This window comes from Mobula birostris, chromosome 3 (genome assembly GCF_030028105.1).
Source record: "Mobula birostris isolate sMobBir1 chromosome 3, sMobBir1.hap1, whole genome shotgun sequence".
Classification (NCBI taxonomy): Eukaryota; Metazoa; Chordata; class Chondrichthyes; order Myliobatiformes; family Myliobatidae; genus Mobula; species Mobula birostris.
Window position 1 is genome coordinate 218,428,734 of NC_092372.1, and position 25,693 is coordinate 218,454,426.

Genomic DNA, 25,693 nt, shown 5'->3' on the forward strand with positions numbered 1-25,693 from the left:
CTCCGCTTTCTGCAGGGATCACTCCCTGTGTGACTCCCTTGTCCATTCGTCCCTTCCCACTAATCTCCCTCCAAGCACTTATCCCTGCAAGCAGCCAAAGATTTACAACTCCTCCCCCACCTCCATTCAGGGCCCCAAACAGTCCTTTCAGGTAAGGAAACACTTCACATGCTAATCTTCTGGGGTTGTCAATTGTATCCAGTGTTCCTGACGTGGCCTCCTCTACATTGGTCAGGCCAGTTGTAAATTGAGGGACCACTTCTGCTCCAACTGCGAAATGCAGAACTTCCTGGTGGCCAAACATTTTAATTTCAATTCTCATTCCCATTCCAACATGTTGGTCCATGGCGTCGTCTTGTGCCTCGATGAGGCCGTTATATTCCATCTGAGTAGCCTCCAACCAGATGGGATGAATATCAATTTCTCCTTATGGTAAAAATTAATTTCCTCCCCTTCCTCTTCTGTTCCCCACTCTGGCATCTTATCTTTTCTCACCTGCCTATCACTCCCCCTTACTACCCGTCCTCTTTCCTTTTCTCCTATGGTCCACTCACTTCTCCTATCAGAACCCTTTCTCTCCAGCCCTTTACCTATCGATCTTCCTGGCTTTACCTATTACCTCTTAGCTATCCTCCTTTCCCTCCCCACCACCTTTTTATTCTGGTGTCTTCCCCCTTGCTTTCCAGTCCCAAAGATGAGTCTTGGCCCAAACATCCATTATTTAGTCATTTCTATGGAACCCAGAGTTCCTCCAGCATTCTGTGTGTGTTGCTTTGGATTTCCAGCACCTGCAGAATTTCTTGTGATTTTGTACATTCCCCCCATGATTGTGCGTGTTTCCAACAGGTTCTGGTTTCCTCCCACGTGCAAAGACATTCAGGTTAGGGTTAGTGAGTTCTGGGCTTGCGATGTTGGTCCCAGAAGCCTGGTGACCCAACACAAACCTCGTTAATTTGATTTGATGCAAACAACACATTTCACTATATGTTTCAAAGCTAATCTTTAATTTTTATACATCTTCAATTCCCATATTTTATAATATGCTCTTACAAAACAACAGAGACCATTTGATCCCTTCAAATATATGCTGGTTCTCAGTGCATTCCCCTTGCTTCAAGTAAACTCTGCTGCCACCTGCTCACATTAATTCCAATTAACCCATTAGAATATTGTGTTAGAAAACCAGAACATCCAGAGGCAACACAGGGAGAAGTGCAAACTCCACAAAGACAGTGCTTAAAGTCAGGATCAAACCCAGATCACTGGAATAATGTGAAGACAGCACTAACCCCTACAACTGCTATGTCATTCTGAATAAAGTTTCTTCCCTCATTGCAAAAATGACTCTTTAGCAATAATTCCATTAGTGCTCTTATTCCTGAGAACTCAATCTGAAAACTGAGTTAAGTCCCAATATATTTTTAAAAGAGCCAAATGCAGTTTAGCACAAGAGGCAGGTGATATCCCATCTTTCCACAACCCACAAAATGCTGAGCAGGGCATCTGTTTGGTGGCTGCAGCTAATGATTTACATTCAAACTACAAATGCTTCAGGCCTTCCAAGAGAATCTTTGGCCTTGCAGTGCAGACACTGTAAATTTCTCTCAAGCTTCAGCAGGAAAATTAATAGCTCTGTCTATATTCCTAAATAATTTCAAAAATATGAGGCAACATTCGGCATCCCATGCGGCTTTTTATTTACAGACAATAAATACGACTGAAATTGTATCCATCTCAAATTCACATATCACCTTTTAGGAACTGCTTCTACCCTGCTGCCATCAGATTTCTAGATGGACAATGATCCAACCCATGAAAGCTACCTCACAATTTTTGCTTATTTTTGCCTTACTTATTTAATTTAAATATATTTCTTATTGTAATTTATAGTATTTATGCATTGCACTGCAATACTGCCACAAAACAACATATTTCATGACATACATCAGTGATATTGATCCTGATTCTATTAAACTTAAGATTGAAACTTTAGTAAGTAATGATCAGTATCTTACCCTTCACTTTTAAAGATGCACTTGTTTCTTGGTCCCTTGTCAGACAGGTATATTTTCCAGCATCTTCAGGTTTTAAATTATGAATAAGTAACTCAACGTGGGAACCCCTTTGCTTTATTTCATGCTTCTCACTTAAATGAAGTACTATAGCCCCTTTCTTCCACTCCACTTGGGCATCTGGTTTAGTTATCTCACAGTGCAAAACAGCAGTAGAACCCTCTTCAGCTTCCTTGTTCTGAAGCTTTAGTTTGAAAAGCACAGGAAGGGCTAAGAAAGAGGGATTTAATTCATGGGTGATAAACTTCGTTTTCAAAAAGGAAATTTGAATACTCTGAAATTTCAAATAAACTTGGCAAGAAAATTAAGAGCAATTTAATTTCAAGATTCTGCTAATGTTTATAAATATTACTCCTTCAGTTGTTGAACAATTTGATAACAAATTTCTATTGTAATAAATAAGCTGCTTCTTTCTTAAAAGTTAGTAATTTCTGTCATCCAATTTTTGACTGATCACTTACCATTAATACTAAAAGGCTAATAGCAGGAAGAATTTGTGAAACTTCAGTTTTCTCTAGAAACTTCACTAAATTTATGACTTATAATAATTCTTTATACTATACATGCACATTTATATAATATGTCACACTCTGTTAAATTAAAATTAAAAGATGACTTTCCAATTATCCAGAACTTGCTGGGACCAGCACATCCAGCTGATGGCACTTAACCCTCTAACCCCCACTCAATGCCTCCTACAATTCAGACTCACAGAGGACACTATGAACACGTGGTATGCTTCACGTCTGAACACGCCTTGGAATGATGCAATAAAGAATAAATATGCAGAGTTTCTTAGAAGTTATGATAGGGAAATCTATCCACTGAATCTCTTCCTAGTTTGACTTAGCTTAGGAACTGCAACACCACCGCAAAAACTTCCAGTCAAGATGGCACCTGCAAACAACACTCCTTTGGTTGACATCTTCTGGATAGATGATGAAACCATATACTTCCCTTTTTTTAGGTCGCAAAACTTTTGTTTTTAGTCTTGAATGTGATTCTGGAACTGTTGGAGCCTGTGATTTGCTGTTAGGAGATTGTTTGGGTGTTCCAGCTCTCTGCAGTCTCCAAAAGGATTCCAGGAGGCAGGGGCAGTGTGAGTGAACCTCATGGAAGAGAGGCTGTGGGATGGTGTGCGAGCTAATGTTCAACTCCATTTCACTGATTAAAGCTTCCATTGTTCGCCAATAAAAGCGACGAGGAAACATAGAAAACCTACAGCACAATACAGGCCCTTCTGCCCACAACGCTGTGCCGAACATGTACATACTTTAGAAATTACCTAAGGCTACCCATAGCCCTCTACTTTTAAGTTCCACGTACCTATCCAGGCACCTCTTAAAAGACCCTATCATATCCGCCTCCACCACCATCACCGGCAGCCCATTCCATGCACTTACCACTCGCTGCGTAAAAAACTTACTCCTGACATCTCCTTTGTACCTACTTCCAAGCACCTTAAAACTGTGCCCTCTCATGTTAACCATTTCAGCCCTGGGAAAAAGCCTCTGACTATCCAATCAATGTCTCTCATCATCTTATACACCTCTATCAGGTCACCTTTCATCCTCCGAAGATTGAAACATTGAGGAGAATGCAGAAGTTTGGAGATCGTTTGGGTGTTCCAGCACTCTGCAGTCTTCGAGAGGATTCCAAGAGACAGAGGCAACGGCGCAAACCTGGTCGTGGGCAGACTGTGGAAGCCGATGTTTGATTCCATTTCACCAATTAAAGCTTCAATTTTGCACTGATTAAAGTAACGAGGGAGACTGAAGCATTGAGGCAAGTGCAGAAGGTGAGCACCAGCTGCTGGTCTTTTGATTGCTCTGTACCAGAAAGAGGAGAGCCTGCTGCTTTGCCCAGATAGTGTCGTCCAGGTTTTCTGCATTTTGGATGTAGACTTGGACTACAGATGTTTTTCCCAGTCATAGTTTTTGATATTCTGCGTTTTTGCCCGATCTTTCTTGGCTTTTTTTTTGTGTGGAGTGGTGGATTGGGGGGTTGATGTGCCTGTTTCATTTTGTTCATTTTTCTATGTGGAAGGGATTTGAGGGTTGATGTGCCTGTTCCATTTCTGTTTGTTTTTTTTTGTGCAGAAAGGTGTGTTTAGGGGTTGCTGATCATGCTGCCTTTCTTTTCTTGATTTCATGGCTACCTGGAGAAGAATAATTTCAGAGTTGTATATTTTGATAATAAATGGAACTTTGAACTTTTGAACTATTCACTGAATTCAGATGAATGGCTGCAAAAGTAGATACATGGCCTTGAATTATTTGTTTAAATAAAGTTATGTTTCAAGTGATTTGGTTTTTAAAATTTCTGCATAGATTTTGATGAGGACTGTGAATAGGTGTCAAATGTGTGACTAATATGAAGGTGAGAGCGCATGGATACAGGACAAACTGGATTCAAAATAGCCTTGTTAATATGAGGCAGAGGATGATAGTGGAATGTCACTTTGACTTTTGGAAGCCTGTGACCAGTAGCGTACTGCTGGGATCCCTACTGATTGTAGTATTCATTATGTTTTGATCCGAATGTGGGAGGCATGATTAGTAAGTTCCTAACGACTACGCACTGTGGTGTAGTTCATTAACTAGGCTACAGGATGATATTGATAAATTGGCAGAGTAATAGTAGATGTAATTTAATCCTGTAAATATGATGTGATATATTTCTGGGGGATTAGTTGGGGTAGAACACACACATTGAATAGTAAAGCACTGGGAAGGTGGGAGCACGGACAGCTCAGGTAGTGAAGAAGGCATGTAGGATTGTTGCCTGTATCAGCTGGTGCAACGAATACAAGAATAAATGTTACAGTGTAGCTTCACAGGGTCACATAGCATGGAAATTGACCCTTTGGCCAACTTGTCCATGCTGACTAAGGTATCAGCTTCATCTAGATTCACACCTGTATTTGGCCCATTTCCCTGTAAAGTTTTCTTATCCACAAACCTGTCTAAATGTTTTTTTTAATTCTACCCACCACTTCCTTTTGCAGCTCATTCCATACACACAACAGCCTGCTACAATCCTGGGAAAGCAGCCTAGCCTATCCAATTTCTCCTTGTCACTCAAACCCCAGACCTGGCCAGATCCTTGTGTCTCTTTCCTGCACCCTTTTCAGCTTAATGACATCGTTCCTATAACTAGCAAACAGTACGGCACACAAGCCTCCTGATCTGGTCTAACCAGGATCATATACAGCTGCAACATGACATCCTTATAGCCAATGCACCAACCAATGAGTGGAAGTGTGTCAAACACTTTCTTCATCACCCTAGATTAACTTCCCAAAATGCAACCCTTTGCATTTGTCCGGATTAAGTATCATTTGCTATTCCTTGGTCCACTTTTCCAGGTGATCTAGATCCTGTTGAAATCTTTGATAATATTGTTCACTACACCAATGTTTGGGGTCACTTGCAAACTTACAAACCATTATAGAAAGGTTACTACAACTGAAATACAAACTGTATGCTATTGAAAGGACATCATTGTACTGGTGAAATGCAGAAGAGACTCATTAGGATGTCACCCAGGGAAAGTGCTTCACTTTGTATAGGCTAAGTTTGTTATTCTTGGTACAAACCAAGGTGTATAGGTTTGAAGTAATGCAGAGGGAAGTCCCCAATAAATGTGTGAGGTCTTGCTGGCTACAAAAGATTTTCCTCAATTCTAAAATGATAAATTTCTAAATACCTACAGGCAGACTGGCGAATTGCCATTTTCCTGCATGTTGATAATTTTTTGTCAGACAAACAAAAGGATGTCAAGATTTCAGGAATAGTTTACCTACTTCCAAGAATCATTTGAGCCAATCAAGTGTAACAAGGTAACTTGTCAATTACTATTGTTTCTTTTGATTGCATTAAGGACGTCACAGCAGATATTACATTTCTGGATAAATACCGCATTAATAATTCAATATAAGATACTGTGCAAAGGTCTTAGGCATATGTAAAAGAATTTTTTAAAGTGAAGATACTTTCAAAAATAATGCAATGAAGTTTCTAAATATCACAAAAATTACTATAAAGAACAGTAAGCAGAAAATAAACTAAATCAAATCAATATTTGGTGTGACTACCCTTTGCCTTTAAAACTTCATCAATTCTCTTAGGTACACCATTGTGCAATTTTGTAAGAAAAATCGGCTGGTAGGTTGTTTCAAGTATCTTGGAGAACTTGCCACGGTTCTTCTGCAGACTTTGGCTGTCTCCAGATAATCCCAGTCAGCTTCAATAATGTTGAGTTCAGGGCTCCGTAGAGGCCATACCATTGGAAACCATATAAAAAATCTAGGGTGCCTAAGCTTTTGGAACAGTATAGTGAATTATCCAATTTTTCAAAAATTCAATCATTTCAGTGCTTGGTTCATCTGTTCTGTATCTTGTACTCCATTTAAACTCTCTGCTGCCTTTATTTCCTAACACATTTTAAATTTAATGAGATCCGATTCCCCAGTCCTTTTAAAATCACTGGTGCTTCATTCTTATCTTCCTTTTAAATTCACTGGGCTTCTGTTTTATAATGATCTCCTTAAATATAAAGTGTTTGGAAAATTAATTCCGCAGCTGTCTAATATCTAAAAATAAGTGAATTAATAACATGATGGCATATTCCTCAGTGTAATATCTAACAGACTGAAAAACCTGCCAGTTCAGTGCCATCAAAATCCTGTGGGTGCCAGATTAATGCAATTCTATCGTGGAGTAAAATAATTATCAAATTATCTTCAAGTATACTTCAATCTAATCTGCAAAATGAAAGCAAAACATTCATTAAGTAGTATTGTGCAATGTTTGAACTCGCAAAATTTCCTTCCTTGCAAATTTGATATGGCAAAAGGAATATTATAATATTGCTAATAAAACATCTATATTGAAAGAAATGGAGATGGCTAATAATTATCCATAAGGTGCTGAATTATATCTTTGGAAATGACTGAAAATAAATACGACATTAAAGATGCTTGCTTTAATACCTTTCACTTTTAGAAAGCCCGATGTTTTCTGATCCCCTGAATCGCAGGTATACTCTCCAGCATCTTCAACTTTTAGGCTGTGAATGATCAACTCCACACAGGAACCCTTTTGTTTCATTTCATGCTTCTCACTTGGATGAAGAACCACAGATCCCTTTCTCCATTCCACTGGAGCATCTGCTTTTGAGATTTCACATCGCAGAGAGACAGTACTGTCCTCTTCAGCTTCCTTATTTTGAAGCTCTTTTTTGAAACTCACAGGAAGGGCTAAGAGACACAATGAGTAAGTTTATGGTGATGTACTTCAATTATGATTCAAGAGTGATATTGCTGATCAAATAGTCCATATCAGAATGTTATTCTGCTTAGTCCCATCAACCTGTCTCTGGACCATAGACCTCCATACCCCTCCTGCCCTCGTATTTATCCAAACTTTCCTTAGATGTTGAAATCAGATCAACATGCACTACTTCCACTGACATCCCATTCCACACTCTTACTACCCTCAGAGTATCCTTAGAGTGAAGTTGTTCCTCCTCAGGTTCCCTTTAAACAGTTCACCTTTCATCCTTAACCCATGACATCTAGTTCTAGTCTCACCCAACTTCAGTGGAAAATGTGTGCTTGCATTTACCCTATCTACACTCCTCATAATTTTGTATACCTCTGTCAAATCTCCTGTCATTCTTCTATGCTCCAGGGAATCCTAACCTGTACAACCGTTCCTTATAGCTCAGATCCCCAAGCCTGAACAACATCCTTGTAAGTTTTTTTCCTGCACTCTTTCATTCTTATTGAACATAGGCAGTTGTGAAATGACACATTTTGACAAGTTACAACCAGGCAGGACTGACACAGTAAATGACATGGTTCTATGAAGTGCTGTACAACAGAAAGGTCTAAAGGCCAATATATTATTTCCTGAAAGTAGCGACACAGATAGCCAAAGTAGTGAAGTCAGCATAGAGCATGCTTGCCTACATGAATGGTACACTGAGTACAAGATGTTGGTGAGTCACTATCTAACATATTGTCCACAGATCCAGTCACAATGGAAGAATATGATTAAGGTGGGGACCATGCAGAAAAGGTTCACAAGGATGTTATTAAGACTGGTGTGCCAGAATTATGAGGAGAGACCAGATCAGCTGGAACTATGATCACTGGAACAAGAGAAGCGCATGGTTAGAGATTTATAAAATCATGAAGGGCATAGATAGGAGAATGGTCACAGTCTTTTTCACAGGAAAGGAAAGTTGAAAAATACAGGACACAAATTTAAGACAAGAGATTAAAGATTTAAAGGCAAGTTGAGGAACAAGCTTTTCCATACAGAGGGCCAAGGATATATGGAATAGCTGCTTCAGAAAATAACAGAAGTGGGTTATAATTACAAAGTTTACAAGACATTTGGACATTCATAAGGTCAAGAGGGTGATGGCAATGGAACTAGTTCAGGGAGGTGCCTTGGTTGATGTTGACCAGTTGGCCAAAGGACCTAGCATTCTGTGCTGTATGCGATGACTCTATGACATTATTAAAATAAGTTGACTATTACAGTGCAGTATTAAACAGTGTGGAGAACTAGCCAGGTCTGTAACATAAAAAATCTTTACAGCACCAGATTAACTTTTGCTCCAGTATTTTAATGGTTTAAAGTTTTAATATAGTGCAGAATATCTAATTACTAAATTATAACCAAATATATTTAAATCTCATATCTAAAATAGAAGAAATGTTTGACTATCAATCACATTGCAATTCAGGTTTTCAATATTTGCTGCATTGCAAACTTGATAAGGCAAAAGTATTTCAAATTGATAATACTTAGGTCACATTGAAGGAAAAGGGGACACAACAATTATCAATAAGGTACTGAGTGAAAACTTTTGAGACAACTGAATAAATTAGTCATTAAAGATGGTTATTGCCATACCCTTCACTTTTAGAAAGCCTGATGTTTTCTGATCCCCGGAATCGCAGGTATACTCTCCAGCATCTTCAACTTTTAGGCTGTGAATGATCAACTCCACACAGGAACCTTTTTGTTTCATTTCATGCTTCTCACTTGGATGAAGCACCACAGATCCCTTTCTCCATTCCACTGGAGCATCTGGTTTGGAGATTTCACATCGCAGGGAGACAGTACTATCCTCTTCAGCTTCCTTATTCTGAAGCTCTTTTTTGAAACGCACAGGAAGGGCTAAGAGAGACAATGAGCAAATTCATGGTGATGTACTTCAATTATGATTCAAGACTGATATTGCTGATCAAACACAGAATATTATATCCCGTCATCTCTCTGTCTGTCTTCAGTTGGGCCCTTGAAGACAGAAGTGGGTGAATTTATTATGGGGAACAAGGAAATGGCAGACGAGTTGAACAGGTACTTTGGATCTGTCTTCACTAGGGAAGACACAAACAATCTTCCAGATGTAATAGTGGCCTAAGGACCTAGGGTAACGGATGAATTGAAGGAAATTTATATTAGGCAGGAAATGGTGTTGGATAGGCTGTTGGGTCTGAAGGCTGATAAGTCACCGGGATCTGATGGCCTGCATCCCAGGGTACTTAAGGAGGTGGCTTTAGAAATAGTGGATGCATTGGTAATCATTTTCCAATGTTCTATAGATTCAGGATCAGTTTCTGTGGATTGGAAGGTGGCTAATGTTGTCCCTCTCTTCAAGAAGGGAGGAAGAGAGAAAACAGGGAATTATAGACCAGTTAGTCTGACGTCGGTGGTGGGAAAGATACTGGAGTCAATTATAAAAGATGAAATTACGACACACCTGGATAGTAGTAACAGGATTGGTCCGAGTCAGCATGGATTTACGAAGGGGAAATCGTGCTTGACTAATCTTCTGGAATTTTTTGAGGATGTAACTATGAAAATGGACAAGGGAGAGCCAGTGGATGTAGTGTATCTGGACTTTCAGAAAGCCTTTGATAAAGTCCCACATAGGAGATTAGTGGGCAAAATTAGGACACATGGTACTGGGGGCAGAGTACAGACATGGATTGAAAATTGGCTGGCTGACAGAAAACAAACAGTAGCGATTAACGGGTCCCTTTCGGAATGGCAGGCGGTGACCAGTGGGGTACCGCAGGGTTCAGTGCTGGGACCGCAGCTGTTTACAATATATATTGATTTAGTTGAGGGAATTAAAAGTAACATTAGCAAATTTGCCGATGACACAAAGTTGGGTGGCAGTGTGAAATGTGAGGAGGATATTATGAGAATGCAGGGCGACTTGGACAGGCTGGGTGAGTGGGCAGGTGCATGGCAGATGCAGTTTAATGTGGATAAATGTGAGGTTATCCACTTTGGTGGTAAGAACGGGAAGGCAGATTATTATCTAAATGGAGTCAAGTTAGGAAAAGAGGAAGCACAACGAGATCTAGGTGTTCTTGTACATCATTCACTGAAAGCAAGGATGCAAGTACAGCAGGCAGTGAAGAAAGCTAATGGCATGCTGGCCTTCATAACAAGGGGAATTGAGTATAAGAGCAAAGAGGTCCTTCTGCAGCTGTACAGGGCCCTGGTGAGACCACACCTGGAGTACTGTGTGCAGTTTTGGTCTCCAAATTTGAGGAAGGACATTCTTGCTATTAAGGAATGCAGCGTAGGTTCACAAGGTTAATTCCCGGGATGGCGGGACTGTCATATGTCGAAAGATTGGAGCGACTGGGCTTGTATACTCTGGAATTTAGAAGGCTAAGAGGGGATCTTATTGAAACATGTAAGATCATTAAGGGATTGGACACACTGCAGGCAGGAAGCATGTTCCCGCTGATGGGTGAGTCCAGAACCAGAGGCCACAGTTTAAGAATTAGGGGTAGGCCATTTAAAACAGAGTTGAGGAAAAACTTTTTCACCCAGAGAGTGGTGGATATATGGAATGCTCTGCCCCAGAAGGCTGTAGAGGCCAAGTCTCTGGATGCTTTCAAAAAAGAGATGGATAGAGCTCTTAAGGATAGTGGAATCAAAGGTTACGGGGATAAGGCAGGAAATGGATACTGATTGTGGATGATCAGCCATGATCATAGTGAATGGCGGTGCTGGCTCGAAGGGCCGAATGGCCTACTCCTGCACCTATTGTCTATTGTCTCTCATATACTTTAATAATTTAGGAGTGAATGTAGGTGGTTTGATTAGTAAGTCAGTGGACGATAACAAAATTGGTGTGGGGGACGGTAAAGAAGATTATCTGAGCATGCAACAGGATCTACAACAAATTGGAACCTAGGCAAAGCAATGACAGGTAGAATTTATAGTCATGCAGCACTGCAGCACAGAAACAGACCTTTCTGCCCATCAAGTCAATGCCAAATTGTTATTCTGCCTAGTCTCATTGACTCATCTCTGGACCTTAGACCTGCATACCCCCCCTGCCCAAGTATTTATCCAAACTTTCCTTAAATTTTGAAATCAGATCAATAACCACTACTTCCATTGACAGACCATTCCACACTCTCATTACCCTCTGAGTGAAGTTCCTCCTCATACTGCCCTTAAACATTTCATCTTTCATTCTTAACCCATGACCTCTTGTTCTAGTCTCAGCCAACCTCAGTGCAAAATGTCTCCTTGCATCCACTGTATCTACAGCCCTCAATTTTGTATACCCCTATTCCCTGCAGCAAAGGAGAATGAGGGGAGATTTGATAAAGTCCTAACCTATACAACCATTCTTTATAACTCAGGTCCTCAAGTCCTAGCAACATCCTTGCAATTGTTTTCTGCATTCCTTCAGTGTTATTGAACTCAGACAGTTGTGAAGTGACATATTTTGACAAGTTACAACAGGGCAGGACTTACACAGTAAATGACATGGTTCTATGAAGTGCTGTACAACAGAAAGGGTAAGGGCCAATATATTATTTCCTAAAAGTAGCAGCACAGATAGCCAAAGCAGTCAAGGCAGATTAGGGCATGCTTGTTCGACATGAATAATGGTGCACTGAGTACAAGATGTTGGTGAGTCTCTATCTGGCATATTGTCCACTCATCTAGTCAGCATACAAGAACGAGATTCAGTTGGCAACCATGGAGAAAAAGTTTATAAGGATGTTAAGACTGGTGTGCCAGAGTTATGAGGAGACACTAGATCAGTTGGAACTATGTTCTCTGCAACAAAAGAAGCTCATGGACAGAGATAATAAAATCAAGAGGGGAATATAGGGGAACGGACACAGTCTTTTTCACAGGGCAGGAAAGCCGAAAACTAGAGGTCATACATTTAAGGCAAGAGATTTAAGATTTGAAGGTGAGTTGGGGAGCAAGTTTTTCCACACAAAGAATGGTGGATATATGTGTAACACCTTGGTAAGATTTTTACTGCTACGCTATAGGTATTTCATTTTAGCATTCCTGTAAGAACAGTCTGTTCTGCTTTCAGCTTGTTTGGGTTTTAGCTGAGATAAGAGGCTTTGTTTTTCCACTCAGGAATGTGGTGTCAGCCAATCAGGATGGTCGAGTTGGGAGTGGGTTTCAGAGAGCGTGAGGCAGATAAGGCTTCAGTGGTGAGAATTGGGAGAGGACAGGAGGGAAATTGATGGTGGATGCTGTCCCTGTTGCACAAGATGCTTTGTGGAGTTGAATGGCTTCAAGGAGGAAGGACCAATACTCCCATCCACGATTTTGAGTGACCTTCGGAAGGTGATCTGTGCTTTCACGCAGACCAAGGGTCCAGTGCGCGAGTTACATACAAGTTCAACATTTTAGCTACACCATAAACATGTGGCTGCTAAGTATAAAGGGCCTTTATGTTTTTTTCTTTCTTTTCTTTATTAACAGTTTACGTAAGTCAACATTCTTAAATATACTTCTCATTAATTGTATGCTATGTTCGATCTGTCATTTCTTGACAATCGGTGATTGCCTGGGGGCAGTAAATCACACAGCATTCACACAAAACTGGGGTTTGGGTGGGCCAGACATCCCAACCTCACAGATGTGGCAGGACCAAAGTCATAAACACCGTAGACATACGACGCTTGAAAAAGATGGGATCCTCACCAGAGAATCCACTGGCTGTTCGTGAGGTGCTAACGAGTCGCAATTCAAGGGATGCCCAGTAAAAAAGGGCTTCATATGGAATAAGCAGTTTCAGGAAATAGTAGAAGTGGGTTACAATTGCAAAGTTTACAAGACATTTGGACATTCATAAGGTCAAGATGGTGATAGCAAATGGAACTAGCTCAGGAAGCTACCTTAGTTGACGTTGACAAGTTGGTCGAAGGACCTAGCTTTCTGTGCTGTATGCGATGACTCTATGACATTATTAAAATGTGTTGACTGGTGTAATATTTAATAGTGTGGAGAACTTACCAGGTCAGTAACATAAAAAAATCTTTAGATCACCAGATTAAGTTTTGCTCTAGTATTTTAATAGTGTAAAGTTGTAATATAGTGCAAAATATCTAATTACCAAATTATAACCAAATATATTTTAATCTCATATCTAAAATAGAAATGTTTGACTAGAAATCATCTTGCAATTCAGATTTTCAAAATTTGCTGCATTGCAGATTTGATAAGGCAAAAGTAATGTTTCATATTGATAATACTAAGGTCACATTGAAGGAAAAGGGGACCACTAATAATTATCAGTAAGGTACTGAATGAAAACTTTTGAGACAACTGAATAAATTAGTCATTGAAGATGCCATACCCTTCACTTTTAGAAAGCCTGATGTTTTCTGATCCCCTGAATCGCAGGTATACTCTCCAGCATCTTCAACTTTTAGGCTGTGAATGATCAACTCCACACAGGAACCCTTTTGTTTCATTTCATACTTCTCACTTGGATGAAGCACCACCGATCCCTTTCTCCATTCCACTGGAGCATCTGGTTTGGAGATTTCACATCGCAGAGAGACAGTACTGTCCTCTTCAGCTTCCTTATTCTGAAGCTCTTTTTTGAAATGCACAGGAAGGGCTAAGAGAGACAATGAGTAAGTTTATGGTGATGTACTTCAATTATGATTCGAGACTGATATTGCTGATCAAATAGTCCACGCCAGACTATTATTCTGCTTAGTCCCATCAACCTGTCTCTGGACTATAGGCCTCCATACACATCTTGCCCATGCATTTATCCAAACTTTCCTTAGATGTTGAAATCAGATCAACACACACTAATTCCACTGACATCTGATTCCACACTCTCACTACCCTCAGAGTGGTTGTTCCTCCTTAGGTTCCCTTTAAACAGTTCACCTTTCATCCTTAACCCATGACCTCCAGTTCTAGTCTCACACAACCTCAGTGGAAAATGTGTGTGTGCATTTACCTTATCTACACCCTTCATAATTTTGTATACCTCTATCAAATCTCCCCTCATTCCTATGCTCCAGGGAATAAAGTCCTAAACTATACAACTGTCCCTTATAGCTCAGATCCTCAAGTCCAAACAACATCCTTGTAATTTTTTTCTGCACTTTCATTCTTATTGAACATAAACAGTTGTGAAATGACACATTTTGACAAGTTACAACCAGGCAGGACTTACACAGTAAATGACATGGTTCTATGAAGTGCTGTAGAACAGAAAGGTCTAAGGGCCAATATAATATTTCCGGAAAGTAGCAACACAGACCGCCACTGTACTGAAGGCAGCAGAGAGCATGCTTGCCTACATGAATGGTGCACTGAGTACAATATGCTGGTGAGTCACCATCTGGCATATTGTCCACAGATCCAGTCACAATGGAAGAATGTGATTAAGGTGCGGACCATGCAGAAAAGGTTCACAAGGACGCTATTAAGACTGGTGTGCCAGAGTTATGAGGAGAGACCAGATGTTGGAACTATGATCACTGGAAAACAAGAGAAGCTCATTGATAGAGATTTATAAAATCATGAAGGGCATAGATCAGCGGTCCCCAACCACCGGGCCACAAAGCATGTGCTACCGGGCCGCAAGGAAACGATACGAGTCAGCTGCACCTTTCCTCATTCCCTGTCATGCACTGTTGAACTTGAACATAAGGTTGCCAGCCGTCCTGTATTTGCCGGGACATCCCGTATATTGGGCTAATTTGGTTTGTCCCATACAGGACCGCTCTCGTCCCGTATTTCCCCCGCTAAGGTAGAGCATTCCTATGAAACCTTTCGTGCCAAAATGGCGTAAAGCGAAGCAATTACCCTTCATTTTTATGGGAAAAATTTTGAGCATGCCCAGACCCAAAAAAACCTACCAAATGACACATAAAACCTAAAATAACACTAACATATAGTAAAAGCAGAAATGATACGATAAATACACTGCCTATATAAACTAGAAATAATGCATGTGCAGTATAGTCAGGAAGATTAAGCCAGAACCTATTTGTGGAAAAAATATAGGCACGTACACGTAAACGTACGTCACATATGCGCACAGAGTTGCCCGCACAAGGCTTCATGGTCATGGTAGTCTTTCTCGGGGTAAACTCTAGTGTCCCGTATTTGACTGCTGCTTTTGTCCCTTATTTTGGAGTGAGAAAGTTGGCAACCCTAACTGTAAAAGACATGTTGAGGTGAGCTTAACCCTGCTTGAACAATGCCCCCCAGGTCGGCCGGTCCGCAAGAATGTTGTCAATATTAAACCGGTCCGCGGTGCAAAAAAGGTTGGGGACCCCTGGCAGAGATAGCAGAACGGTCACAGTCTTTTTCACAGGAAAGGAAAGTTGAAAAGTAGAGGGCACAAATATAAGACAAGAGATTAAAGATTTAAAGGCAAGTTGAGGAGCAAGTTTTTCCACACAGAGGGCCATGGATATATGGAATAGCTGCTTCAGGAAATAATAGAAGTGGGTTACAATTACAAAGTTTACGACACATTTGAACGTCATAAGGTCAAGAGGGTGATAGCAAATAGAACTAGCTCAGGAAGGTACCTTGGCTGACGTTGACAAGTTGGTGAAAGGGGCGAGCAATCTGTGCTGAATGCGATGACTCTTTGACAAGGGTCCCCAACCTTTTTTGCACCGCGGACTGGTTTAATATTGACAATATTCTTGTGGACTGGCTGACCTGGGGGGCGCTGTTCAAGTAGGGTTAAGCTCACCTCAACATGCCTTTTACTGTTAGAGTTGCCAACTTTCTCACTCCGAAAGAAGGGACAAAAGTAACAGTCAAATACGGGACACTTGAGTTTACCCCGAGAAAGTCTACCATGACCATGAAGCCTTGTGCGGGCACCTCTGTGTGCATGCGTGATGTGCGCATACGTGACGTACGCATGCGCATATGTGCCGATCTTTTTCCCCACAAATCGGTTTTGGCTTAATATCCCTGACTATACTGTACATAAATTATTTCTACTTTATATAGGCTGTATATTTATCATATCATTCCTGCTTTTACTATATGTTAGTGTTATTTTAGGTTTTATGTGTTATTTGGCATGATTTGGTAGGTTATTTTTTGGGTCTGGGCATGCTCAAAAATTTTTCCCATATAAATGAATGGTAATTGCTTCTTTGCTTTACGTCATTTCGGCACGAAAGGTTTCATTGGAACACTCTACCTTAGCGGGGGAAATACGGGACAAGGGCGGTCCTGTGAGGGACAAACCAATTTAGCCCAATATACAGGATGTCCTGGCAAATATGGGACAGTTGGCAACCCAGTGTTCAAGTTCAACAGTGCGTGACAGGGAATGAGGAAAGGTGCAGCAGACTTGTATCATTTCCTCTCGGCCCGGTAGCACATGTTTTGCAGCCCGATACCGGTCTGCGGCCCGGTGGTTGGGGACCGCTGCTCTATGACATTATTAAAATAAGTTGACTATTACAGTGCAGTATTTAACAGTGTGGAGAACTTGCCAGGTCAGTAACATTAAAAATATTTACAGCGCCAGATTAAGTTTTACTCTAGTATTTTAATAGTATAAAGTTTTAATATAGTGCAGAATATCTAATCACTAAATTATAACCAAATATATTTTAATCTCATATCTAAAATAGAAATGTTTGACTAGAAATCATCTTGCAATTCAGATTTTCAAAATTTGCTGCATTGCAAATTTGATAGAGCAAAAGTAGTATTTCATATTGCTAATACTAAGGTCACATTGAAGGAAAAGGGGACGACTAACAATTATCAGTAAGGTACTGACTGAAAACATTTGAGACAACTGAATAAATTAGTTATTAAAGATGGTTACTACCATACCCTTCACTTTCAGAAAGCCTGATGTTTTCTGATCCCCGGAATCGCAGGTATACTCTCCAGCATCTTCAACTTTTAGGCTGTGAATGATCAATTCCACACAGGGACCCTTTTGTTTCATTTCATGCTTCTCACTTGGATGAAGCACCACAGATCCCTTTCTCCATTCCACTGGAGCATCTGGTTTGGAGATTTCACATCGCAGAGAGACAGTACTGTCCTCTTCAGCTTCCTTATTCTGAAGCTCTTTTTTGAAACGCACAGGAAAGGCTAAGAAAGACAGTGAGTGAGTTCATGGTGATGTACTTCAGTTACGATTCGAGAACGATATTGCTGATCAAAAACAGATTATATCCCATCATCTCTCATATATTTTAATAACTTAGGAGTGAATGTAGGTGGTTTGATTATTAAGTCAGTGGACGATAACAGAATTGGTGTGGGGGACAGTAAAGAAGATTGTCCAAGGATGCAACGGGATCTACAACAGACTGGAACCAAGGGAAAGGAATGACAGGTAGAATTCACAGTCATGTAGCACTGCAGCACAGAAACAGACCTTTCTGCCCATCTAGTCAATGCCAGACTGTTATTCTGCCTATTCCCATTGACTCATCTCTGGACCTTAGGCCTGCATACCCCTCCTGCCCAAGTATTTATCCAAACTTTCCTTAAATTTTGAAATCAGATCAATAAACACTACTTCCATTGACAGACCATTCCACACTCTCACCATCCTCTGAGTGAAGAAGTTCTTCCTCATACTTCCCTTACACATTTCATCTTTCATTCTTAATCCAGGACCTCTTGTTCTAGTCTCAGTTAACCTCAGTGCAAAATGTCTCCTTGCATTCATCATATCTACAGCCCTCAATTTTGTATACCTCCATTCCCTGGAGCAAAGGAGAATGAGGGGAGACTTGATAAAGTCCTAACCTATACAACCCTTCCTTGTAACCCAGGTCCTCAAGTCCTAGTAACATCCTTGCAATTGTTTTCTGCATTTTATTGAACTCAGACAGTTGTAACGTGACATATTTTGACAAGTTACACCAAGGCAGGACTTACACAGTAAATGACATGGTTCTATGAAGTGCTGTACAACAGAAAAGGGCCAATATATTATTTCCTAAAAGTAGCAGCACAGATAGCCAAAGCAGTGAAGGCGGATTAGGGCATGCTTGCCGACATGAATAATGGTGCACTGAGTACAAGATGTTCATGAGTCTCTATCTGGCATATTGTCCACTCATCTAGTCAGCGTGCAAGAACGTGATCAGTTGGCGACCATGGAGAAAAGATTTATAAGGATGTTAAGACTGGTGTGCCAGAGTTATGAGGAGACACCAGATCAGTCGGAACTATGTTCTCTGGAACAAAAGAAGCTCATGGACAGAGATTAATAAAATCATGAGGGGCAGAGAGTAGAATGGTCACAGTCTTTTTCACAGGGGAGGAAAGTTGAAAACTAGAGCGCAGACATTTAAAGAGATTTAAGATTTAAAGGTGAGTTGAGGAGCAACTTTTTCCACACAGAGCATTGTGAATATATGTGTAACACCTTGATAAGATTTTTACTGCTACGCTGTAGGGGTATTTCATTTTAGCATTCCTGTAAGAACAGTCTGTTCTGCTTTCAGCTTGTTTGGGTTTGAGCTGAGATAAGAGGCTTTGTTTTTCAACTCAGGAGTGTGGTGTCAGCCAATCAGGATGGTCTAGTTGGGAGTGGGTTTCAGAGAGCGCGAGGCGGTCAAGGCTTCGGTGGTGGGAGCTGGGAGAGGACAGGAGGGAAATTAATGGTGGATATTGTGTCTGTTGCACAAGGTGCTTTGTGAAGTTGAATGGCTTCAAGGAGGAAGGACCAATACTCCCATTCACGATTTTGAGTGACTTTCGGAAGGTGATCTGTGCTGTCACACAGACCAAGGGTCCAGTGCTTGAGTTACATACAAGTTCAAGATTTTAGCTACACCATAAACATGTGACTGCTTAAGTATAAAGGGCCTTTATGTTTTCTTTTTCTTTCTTTTCTTTATTAACAGTTGACGCAAGTCAACATTCTTAAATATACCTCTCATTAATTGTATGGAATGTTCAATCTGTCATTTCTTGACAATCGGTGATTGCCTGGGTGCAGTAAATCACACAGCATTCACACAAACTGGGGTTTGGGTGGGCCAGACATCCCAACCTCACAGATGTGGCAGGACCAAAGTCATAAACACCGTAGACATACGACGCTTGAAAAAGATGGGATCCTCACCAGAGAATCCACTGGCTGTTCGTGAGGTGCTAACGAGACGCATTTCAAGGGATGCCCGGTAATAGAGGGCTTCACATGGAATAAGCAGCTTCAGGAAATAGTAGAAGTGGGTTACAATTGCAAAGTTTACAAGACATTTGGACGTTCATAAGGTCAAGAGGGTGATAGCAAATGATACCAGCTCAGGAAGCAACCTTAGTTGACGTTGACAAGTTGGTCGAAGGACCTAGCTTTCTGTGCTGTATGCGATGACTCTATGGCATTATTAAAACGTGTTGACTGGTGTAATATTTAATAGTGTGGAGAACTTACCAGGTCAGTAACATAAAAAAATCTTTAGATCACCAGATTAAGTTTTGCTCTAGTATTTTAATAGTGTAAAGTTGTAATATAGTGCAGAATATCTAATTACCAAATTATAACCAAATATATTTTAATCTCATATCTAAAATAGAAATGTTTGACTAGAAATCATCTTGCAATTCAGATTTTCAAAATTTGCTGCATTGTAAATTTGATAAGGCAAAAGTAATGTTTCATATTGATAATACTAAGGTCACATTGAAGGAAAAGGGGACCACTAATAATTATCAGTAAGGTACTGAATGAAAACTTTTGAGACAACTGAATAAATTAGTCATTAAAGATGCCATACCCTTCACTTTTAGAAAGCCTGATGTTTTCTGATCCCCTGAATCGCAGGTATACTCTCCAGCATCTTCAACTTTTAGGCTGTGAATGATCAACTCCACACAGGAACCCTTTTGTTTCATTTCATGCTTCTCACTTGGATGAAGCACCACAGATCCCTTTCTCCATTCCACTGGAGCATCTGGTTTGGAGATTTCACATCGCAGAGAGACAGTACTGTCCTCTTCAGCTTCCTTATTCTGAAGCTCCTTTTTGAAACCCACAGGAAGGGCTAAGAGAGACAATGAGTAAGTTTATGGTGATGTACTTCAATTATGATTCAAGACTGATATTACTGATCAAATAGTCCATGCCAGACTGTTATTCTGCTTAGTCCCAGCAACCTGTCTCTGGACCATAGGCCTCCATACACATCTTGCCCATGTATTTATCCAAACTTTCCTTAGATGGTGAAATCAGATCAACACACACTACTTCCACTGACATCCCATTCCACACTCTCACTACCCTCTGACTGAAGTTGTTGTTCCTCAGGTTCCCTTTAAACAGTTCACCTTTCATCCTTAACCCATGACCTCTAGTTCTAGTCTCACCCAACCTCAGTGGAAAATTTGTCCCTATCTACATTCCTCATAATTTTGTAAACATCTATCACTCCCCTCATTCTCCCATGCTCCAGGGAATAAAGTCCTAAACTATACAACTGTCCTTTATAGCTCAGATCCTCAAGTCCACACAACATCCTTGTAATTTTCTTCTGCACTTTCATTCTGATTGAACATAAACAGTTGTGAAATGACACATTTTGACAAGTTACAACCAAGCAGGACTTACACAGTAAATGACATGGTTCTATGAAGTGCTGTAGAACAGAAAGGTCTAAAGGGCCAATATATTATGTCCTGAAAGTAACGACACAGATAGCCACTGTAGTGAAGGCAGCATAGAGCATGCTTGCCAACATGAATGCTGCACTGAGTACAATATGTTGGCGAGTCACTATCTGGCATATTGTCCACAGATCCAGTCACAACGGAAGAACATGATTAAGGTGGGGACCATGCAGAAAAGGTTCACAAGGACGCTATTAAGACTGGTGTGCCAGAGTTATGAGGAGAGACCAGATCAATTGGAATTATGATCACTGGAACAAGAGAAGCTCATTGATAGAGATTTATAAAATCATGAAGGGCATAGATCAGCGGTCCCAAACCACTGGGCCACAAAGCATGTGCTACCGGGCTGCAAGGAAATGATACGAGTCAGCTGCACCTTTCTTCATTCCCTGTCATGCACTGTTGAACTTGAACATAAGGTTTCCAGCTGTCCCGTATTTGCCGGGACATCCCGCATATTGGGCTAAATTGGTTTGTCCCATACGGGACCGCCCTCGTCCTGTATTTCCCCCACTAAGGTAGAGTATTCCTATGAAACCTTTCGTGCCAAAATGGTGTAAAGCGAAGCAGCAATTACCATTCATTTTTATGGGAAAAAGTTTTGTGCGCCCAGACCAAAAAAAACCTACCAAATGACACATAAAACCTAAAATAACACCAACATATAGTAAAAGCAGGAATGATACGATTGTTACCCAGGACCTCCAGGGTAACAATCTCAGGATTGCTACCTGTGCCACGTGCGAGTGAGGCGAGGAACAGAAGGATTATACAGATCAATACGTGACTGAGAGGATGGTGCAGGAGGGAGGGCTTCAGGTTTTTAGATAATTGGGCTTTGTTCCAGGGAAGGTGAGATCTGTTCCGACAGGACCATTTACACCTGAACTGGAGGGGTACTAACATTCTTGCAGGAAAGCTTGCTAGTGCTGCTTGGGGAGGTTTAAACTAAATTTGCAGGGGGCAGGAATCCAGAACGTGAGAGAGGATAGCAAGATGAAGTATAAAGGACAGGTGGGGACTACACGGTTCCGGAATATTAAGTGTGAAGTAGTAGAGAAAGATGAGGCGGAACGAATGATAAGGAGGATACATGTGCAGAGGGATGGTCTGACGGAGCATGGAGTTAAATGTGCAGAAAGAGTAAGTAAATTTAAGAAGGACAACAAAATTCAAGGGGCGTATAGCCCGGTGAGAGTTCGGGGAGCTGGGTTATGCACAATAGGCAGCGATTTAAACAGAGAAAGGAGAAATGGGTTAAAAATTCTATATCTGAATGCACGAAGTGTCAGAAATAAGGCGGATGAGCTCGAAGCTCAGGTGCGAATGGGTAACTATGATGTTGTTGGGATAACGGAGACATGGCTGCAGGGGGATCAGACCTGGGAATTGAATGTACAATTGTCGTGCTATCGAAGGGACAGAAAGGTGGGCAGAGGGGGTGGGGTGGCCCTGTTGGTGAGGAATGAGATTCAGTCCCTTGCAAGGGGGGGGGACACAGAATCAGGAGTAGAGAAAATGTGGATAGAACTGAAGAACAGTAGGGCAAAAAGACGCTAATGGGTATTATCTACAGACCCCCAAACAGTAGCATGGATATTGGGTGCAAGTTAATAGGGAGTTAACAATGGCATGTGGCAAAGGAAATGTTGCAGTAGTTATGGGGGATTTCAACACGCAGGTTAACTGGGAAAATCAGGTTGGTACTGGACCCCAGGATAGGGAGTTTGTAGAGTGCTTACGGGATGCATTTTTGGAGCAGCTTGTATGAGAGCCGACCAGGAATAAGGCTATTCTGGATTTAGTGTTCTGCAATGAACAGGATTTGATAAGTGATCTTGAAGTAAAGGAGCCATTAGGAGGTAGTGACCATAATATGATAAGTTTTTATCTGCAAATTGAGAGGGATAAGGGCAGATCAGAAGTGTCAGCATTGCAGTTGAACAAAGGAGACGATGGAGCCATGAGGGAGGAGCTAGCCAAGGTTGACTGGTCGGATATCCTAGCAGAAAAGACAGTGGAACAGCAATGGCAGGTATTCTTGGGAATAATGCACAAGGTGCAAAATCAGTTCATCCCCCGGAGAAGGAAGGATTCAAAGGGGGAAAAGTGGCCACAGTGGTTGACAAAGGAAGTCAGAGATAGCATAGCATTAAAAAAGTATAACAGAGCTAAGGTGAGTGGGAAGACGGATGATTGGGAAATTTTCAAGGAGCAACAGAACTTAACTAAAAAGGCAATACGGGGAGAAAAAATGAGGTATGAACGTAAGCTAGCTAGGAATATAAAGGAGGATAGCAAAAGTTTTTTTTTTGGTATGTGAAGAGAAGGAAGATAGTTAAGAACAATGTTGGGCCCTTGAAGAATGAATTGGGAGAAACTGTTATGGGAAACAGAGAAATGGCAGACAAATTTAATATGTACTTTGGATCCGTCTTCACTAGGGAAGACACAAGCAATCTCCCAGATGTATGGATGGGCCAAGGACATAGGGTAACAGAGGAACTGAAGCAGATTGACATTAGGAAGGAAATGGTGATGAGTAGACTGATGGGACTGAAGGCTAACAAATCCCCAGGTCCAGATGGTCTGCATCCTAGGGTACTAAAGGAGGTGGCTCTGGAAATTGCAGATGCATTGGTGATCATTTTCCAATGTTCCTTAGATTCAGGATCAGTTCCTGAGGATTGGCGAATGGCTAATGTTATCCCACTTTTTAAGAAAGGAGGGAGGGAGAAAACAGAGAACTATCGCCCTGTTAGCCTAACATCAGTAGTGGGGAAGATGCTAGAGTCCATTATTAAAGATGAAATAGCGACATATCTTGATAGCAGTGATAGGATTGGGCCGAGCCAGCATGGATTTACCAAGGGCAAATCATGCTTGACTAATCTATTAGAGTTTTTCGAGGATGTAACCAGGAAAATAGACGCGGGAGATCCAGTGGATGTGGTGTACCTTGACTTTCAGAAGGCATTTGATAAGGTACCACATAGGAGATTGGTGGGTAAAATCAGAGCTCATGGCATTGGGGGGAGGATATTGACATGGATAGAAAACTGGTTGGCAGATAGAAAGCAAAGGGTAGCAGTGAATGGGTGTTTCTCGGAATGGCAGGTGGTGACTAGTGGGGTGCCACAGGGCTCAGTATTGGGACTACAGCTGTTTACGATTTACGTCAATGATTTAGAGGAAGGCATTGTGAATAACATCAGGAAGTTTGCTGATGATACTAAGCTGGGTGGCAGTGTGACATGTGATGAGGATGTTAGGAGAATTCAAGGTGACTTGGATAGGCTGGGTGAGTGGGCAGAAACTTGGCAGATGGCGTTTAATGTGAATAAGTGTGAGGTTATTCACTTTGGGAGCAAGAACAGGAAGGCAGATTATTATCTGAACGGTGTAGAGTTAGGTAAGGGAGAAATACAAAGAGATCTAGGAGTACTTGTTCATCAGTCTCTGAAGGTGAATGAGCAAGCGCAGCAGGCAGTGAAGAAGACTAATGGAATGTTGGCCTTTATTACAAAGGGAACTGAGTACAAGAGCAAGGAAATCCTTTTGCATTTGTACAGGGCCCTGGTGAGACCACACCTGGAGTATTGTGTGCAGTTTTGGTCTCCAGGATTAAGGAAGGACATCCTGGCTGTGCAGGAGGTGCAGCGTAGGATCACTAGGTTAATTCCTGGGATGTCCGGACTGTCTTACGCAGAGAGGTTAGAGAGACTGGGCTTGTACACGCTGGAATTAAGGACATTGAGGGAGGAATCTGATTAAGGGATTGGACAAGATAGAAGCAGGAAATATGTTCCAGATGCTGGGAGAGTCCAGTACCAGAGGGCATGGTTTAAGAATAAGGGGTAGGTCATTTAGGACAGAGTTGAGGAGGAACTTTTTCTCCCAGAGAGTTGTGGAGGTGTGGAACGCGCTGCCTCAGAAGGCAGTGGAGGCCAATTCTCTGGATGCTTTCAAGAAGGAGCTAGATAGGTATCTTATGGATAGGGGAATCAAGGGTTATGGGGACAAGGCAGGAACCAGGTATTGATAGTAGATGATCAGCCATGATCTCAGAATGGCGGTGCAGGCTCAAAGGGCCGAATGGTCTACTTCTGCACCTGTTGTCTATTGTCTAAATACACAGCCTATAGACACTAGAAATAATGCATGTGCAGTATAGTCGGGAAGATTAAGCCAGAACCTATTTGAAGAAAAAAAGTCAGCACGTATGCGCATGCGTACATCACATATGCGCACGTCACGCATGCGTACACAGTTGCCCGTGCAAGGCTTCATGGTAATGGTAGTCTTTCTGGGGGTAAACACAAGTGTCCCGTATTTGACTGCTACTTTTGTCCCTTATTTGAGAGTGAGAAAGTTGGCAACACTAACTGTAAAAGACATGTTGACGTGAATTTAACCCTACTGGAACACTCCCCCCCCCCCTCCCCCCAGTCGGCGGTCCACAAGAATATTGTCGATATTAAACCGGTACGCGTGCAAAAAAGGTTGGGGACCCTTGACAAAGATAGGAGAATGGTCACAGTCTTTTTCCACAGGAAAGGAAAGTTGAAAAACAGAGGGCACAAATTTAAGACAAGAGATTAAAGATTAAAAGGCAATTTAAGGAGCAACTTTTTCCACACAGAGGGCCATGCATATATG

General features: G+C 41.3%; 1 protein-coding gene across 1 annotated transcript in view; it reads right to left on the reverse strand.

The window, feature by feature from the left end:
• Window positions 1–25,693, reverse strand: part of obscnb (obscurin, cytoskeletal calmodulin and titin-interacting RhoGEF b) — a 598,125-nt gene that overhangs the window by 317,529 nt on the left and 254,903 nt on the right. The window contains exons 60-65 of the mRNA XM_072254438.1: window positions 20,143–20,409; window positions 17,228–17,494; window positions 13,740–14,006; window positions 9,002–9,268; window positions 7,066–7,332; window positions 2,016–2,282 (exon numbers count right to left, since the gene is read on the reverse strand). Coding sequence (XP_072110539.1) covers window positions 2,016–2,282; window positions 7,066–7,332; window positions 9,002–9,268; window positions 13,740–14,006; window positions 17,228–17,494; window positions 20,143–20,409 — 1,602 coding nt within the window. The remainder of the gene's footprint in view (window positions 1–2,015; window positions 2,283–7,065; window positions 7,333–9,001; window positions 9,269–13,739; window positions 14,007–17,227; window positions 17,495–20,142; window positions 20,410–25,693) is intronic.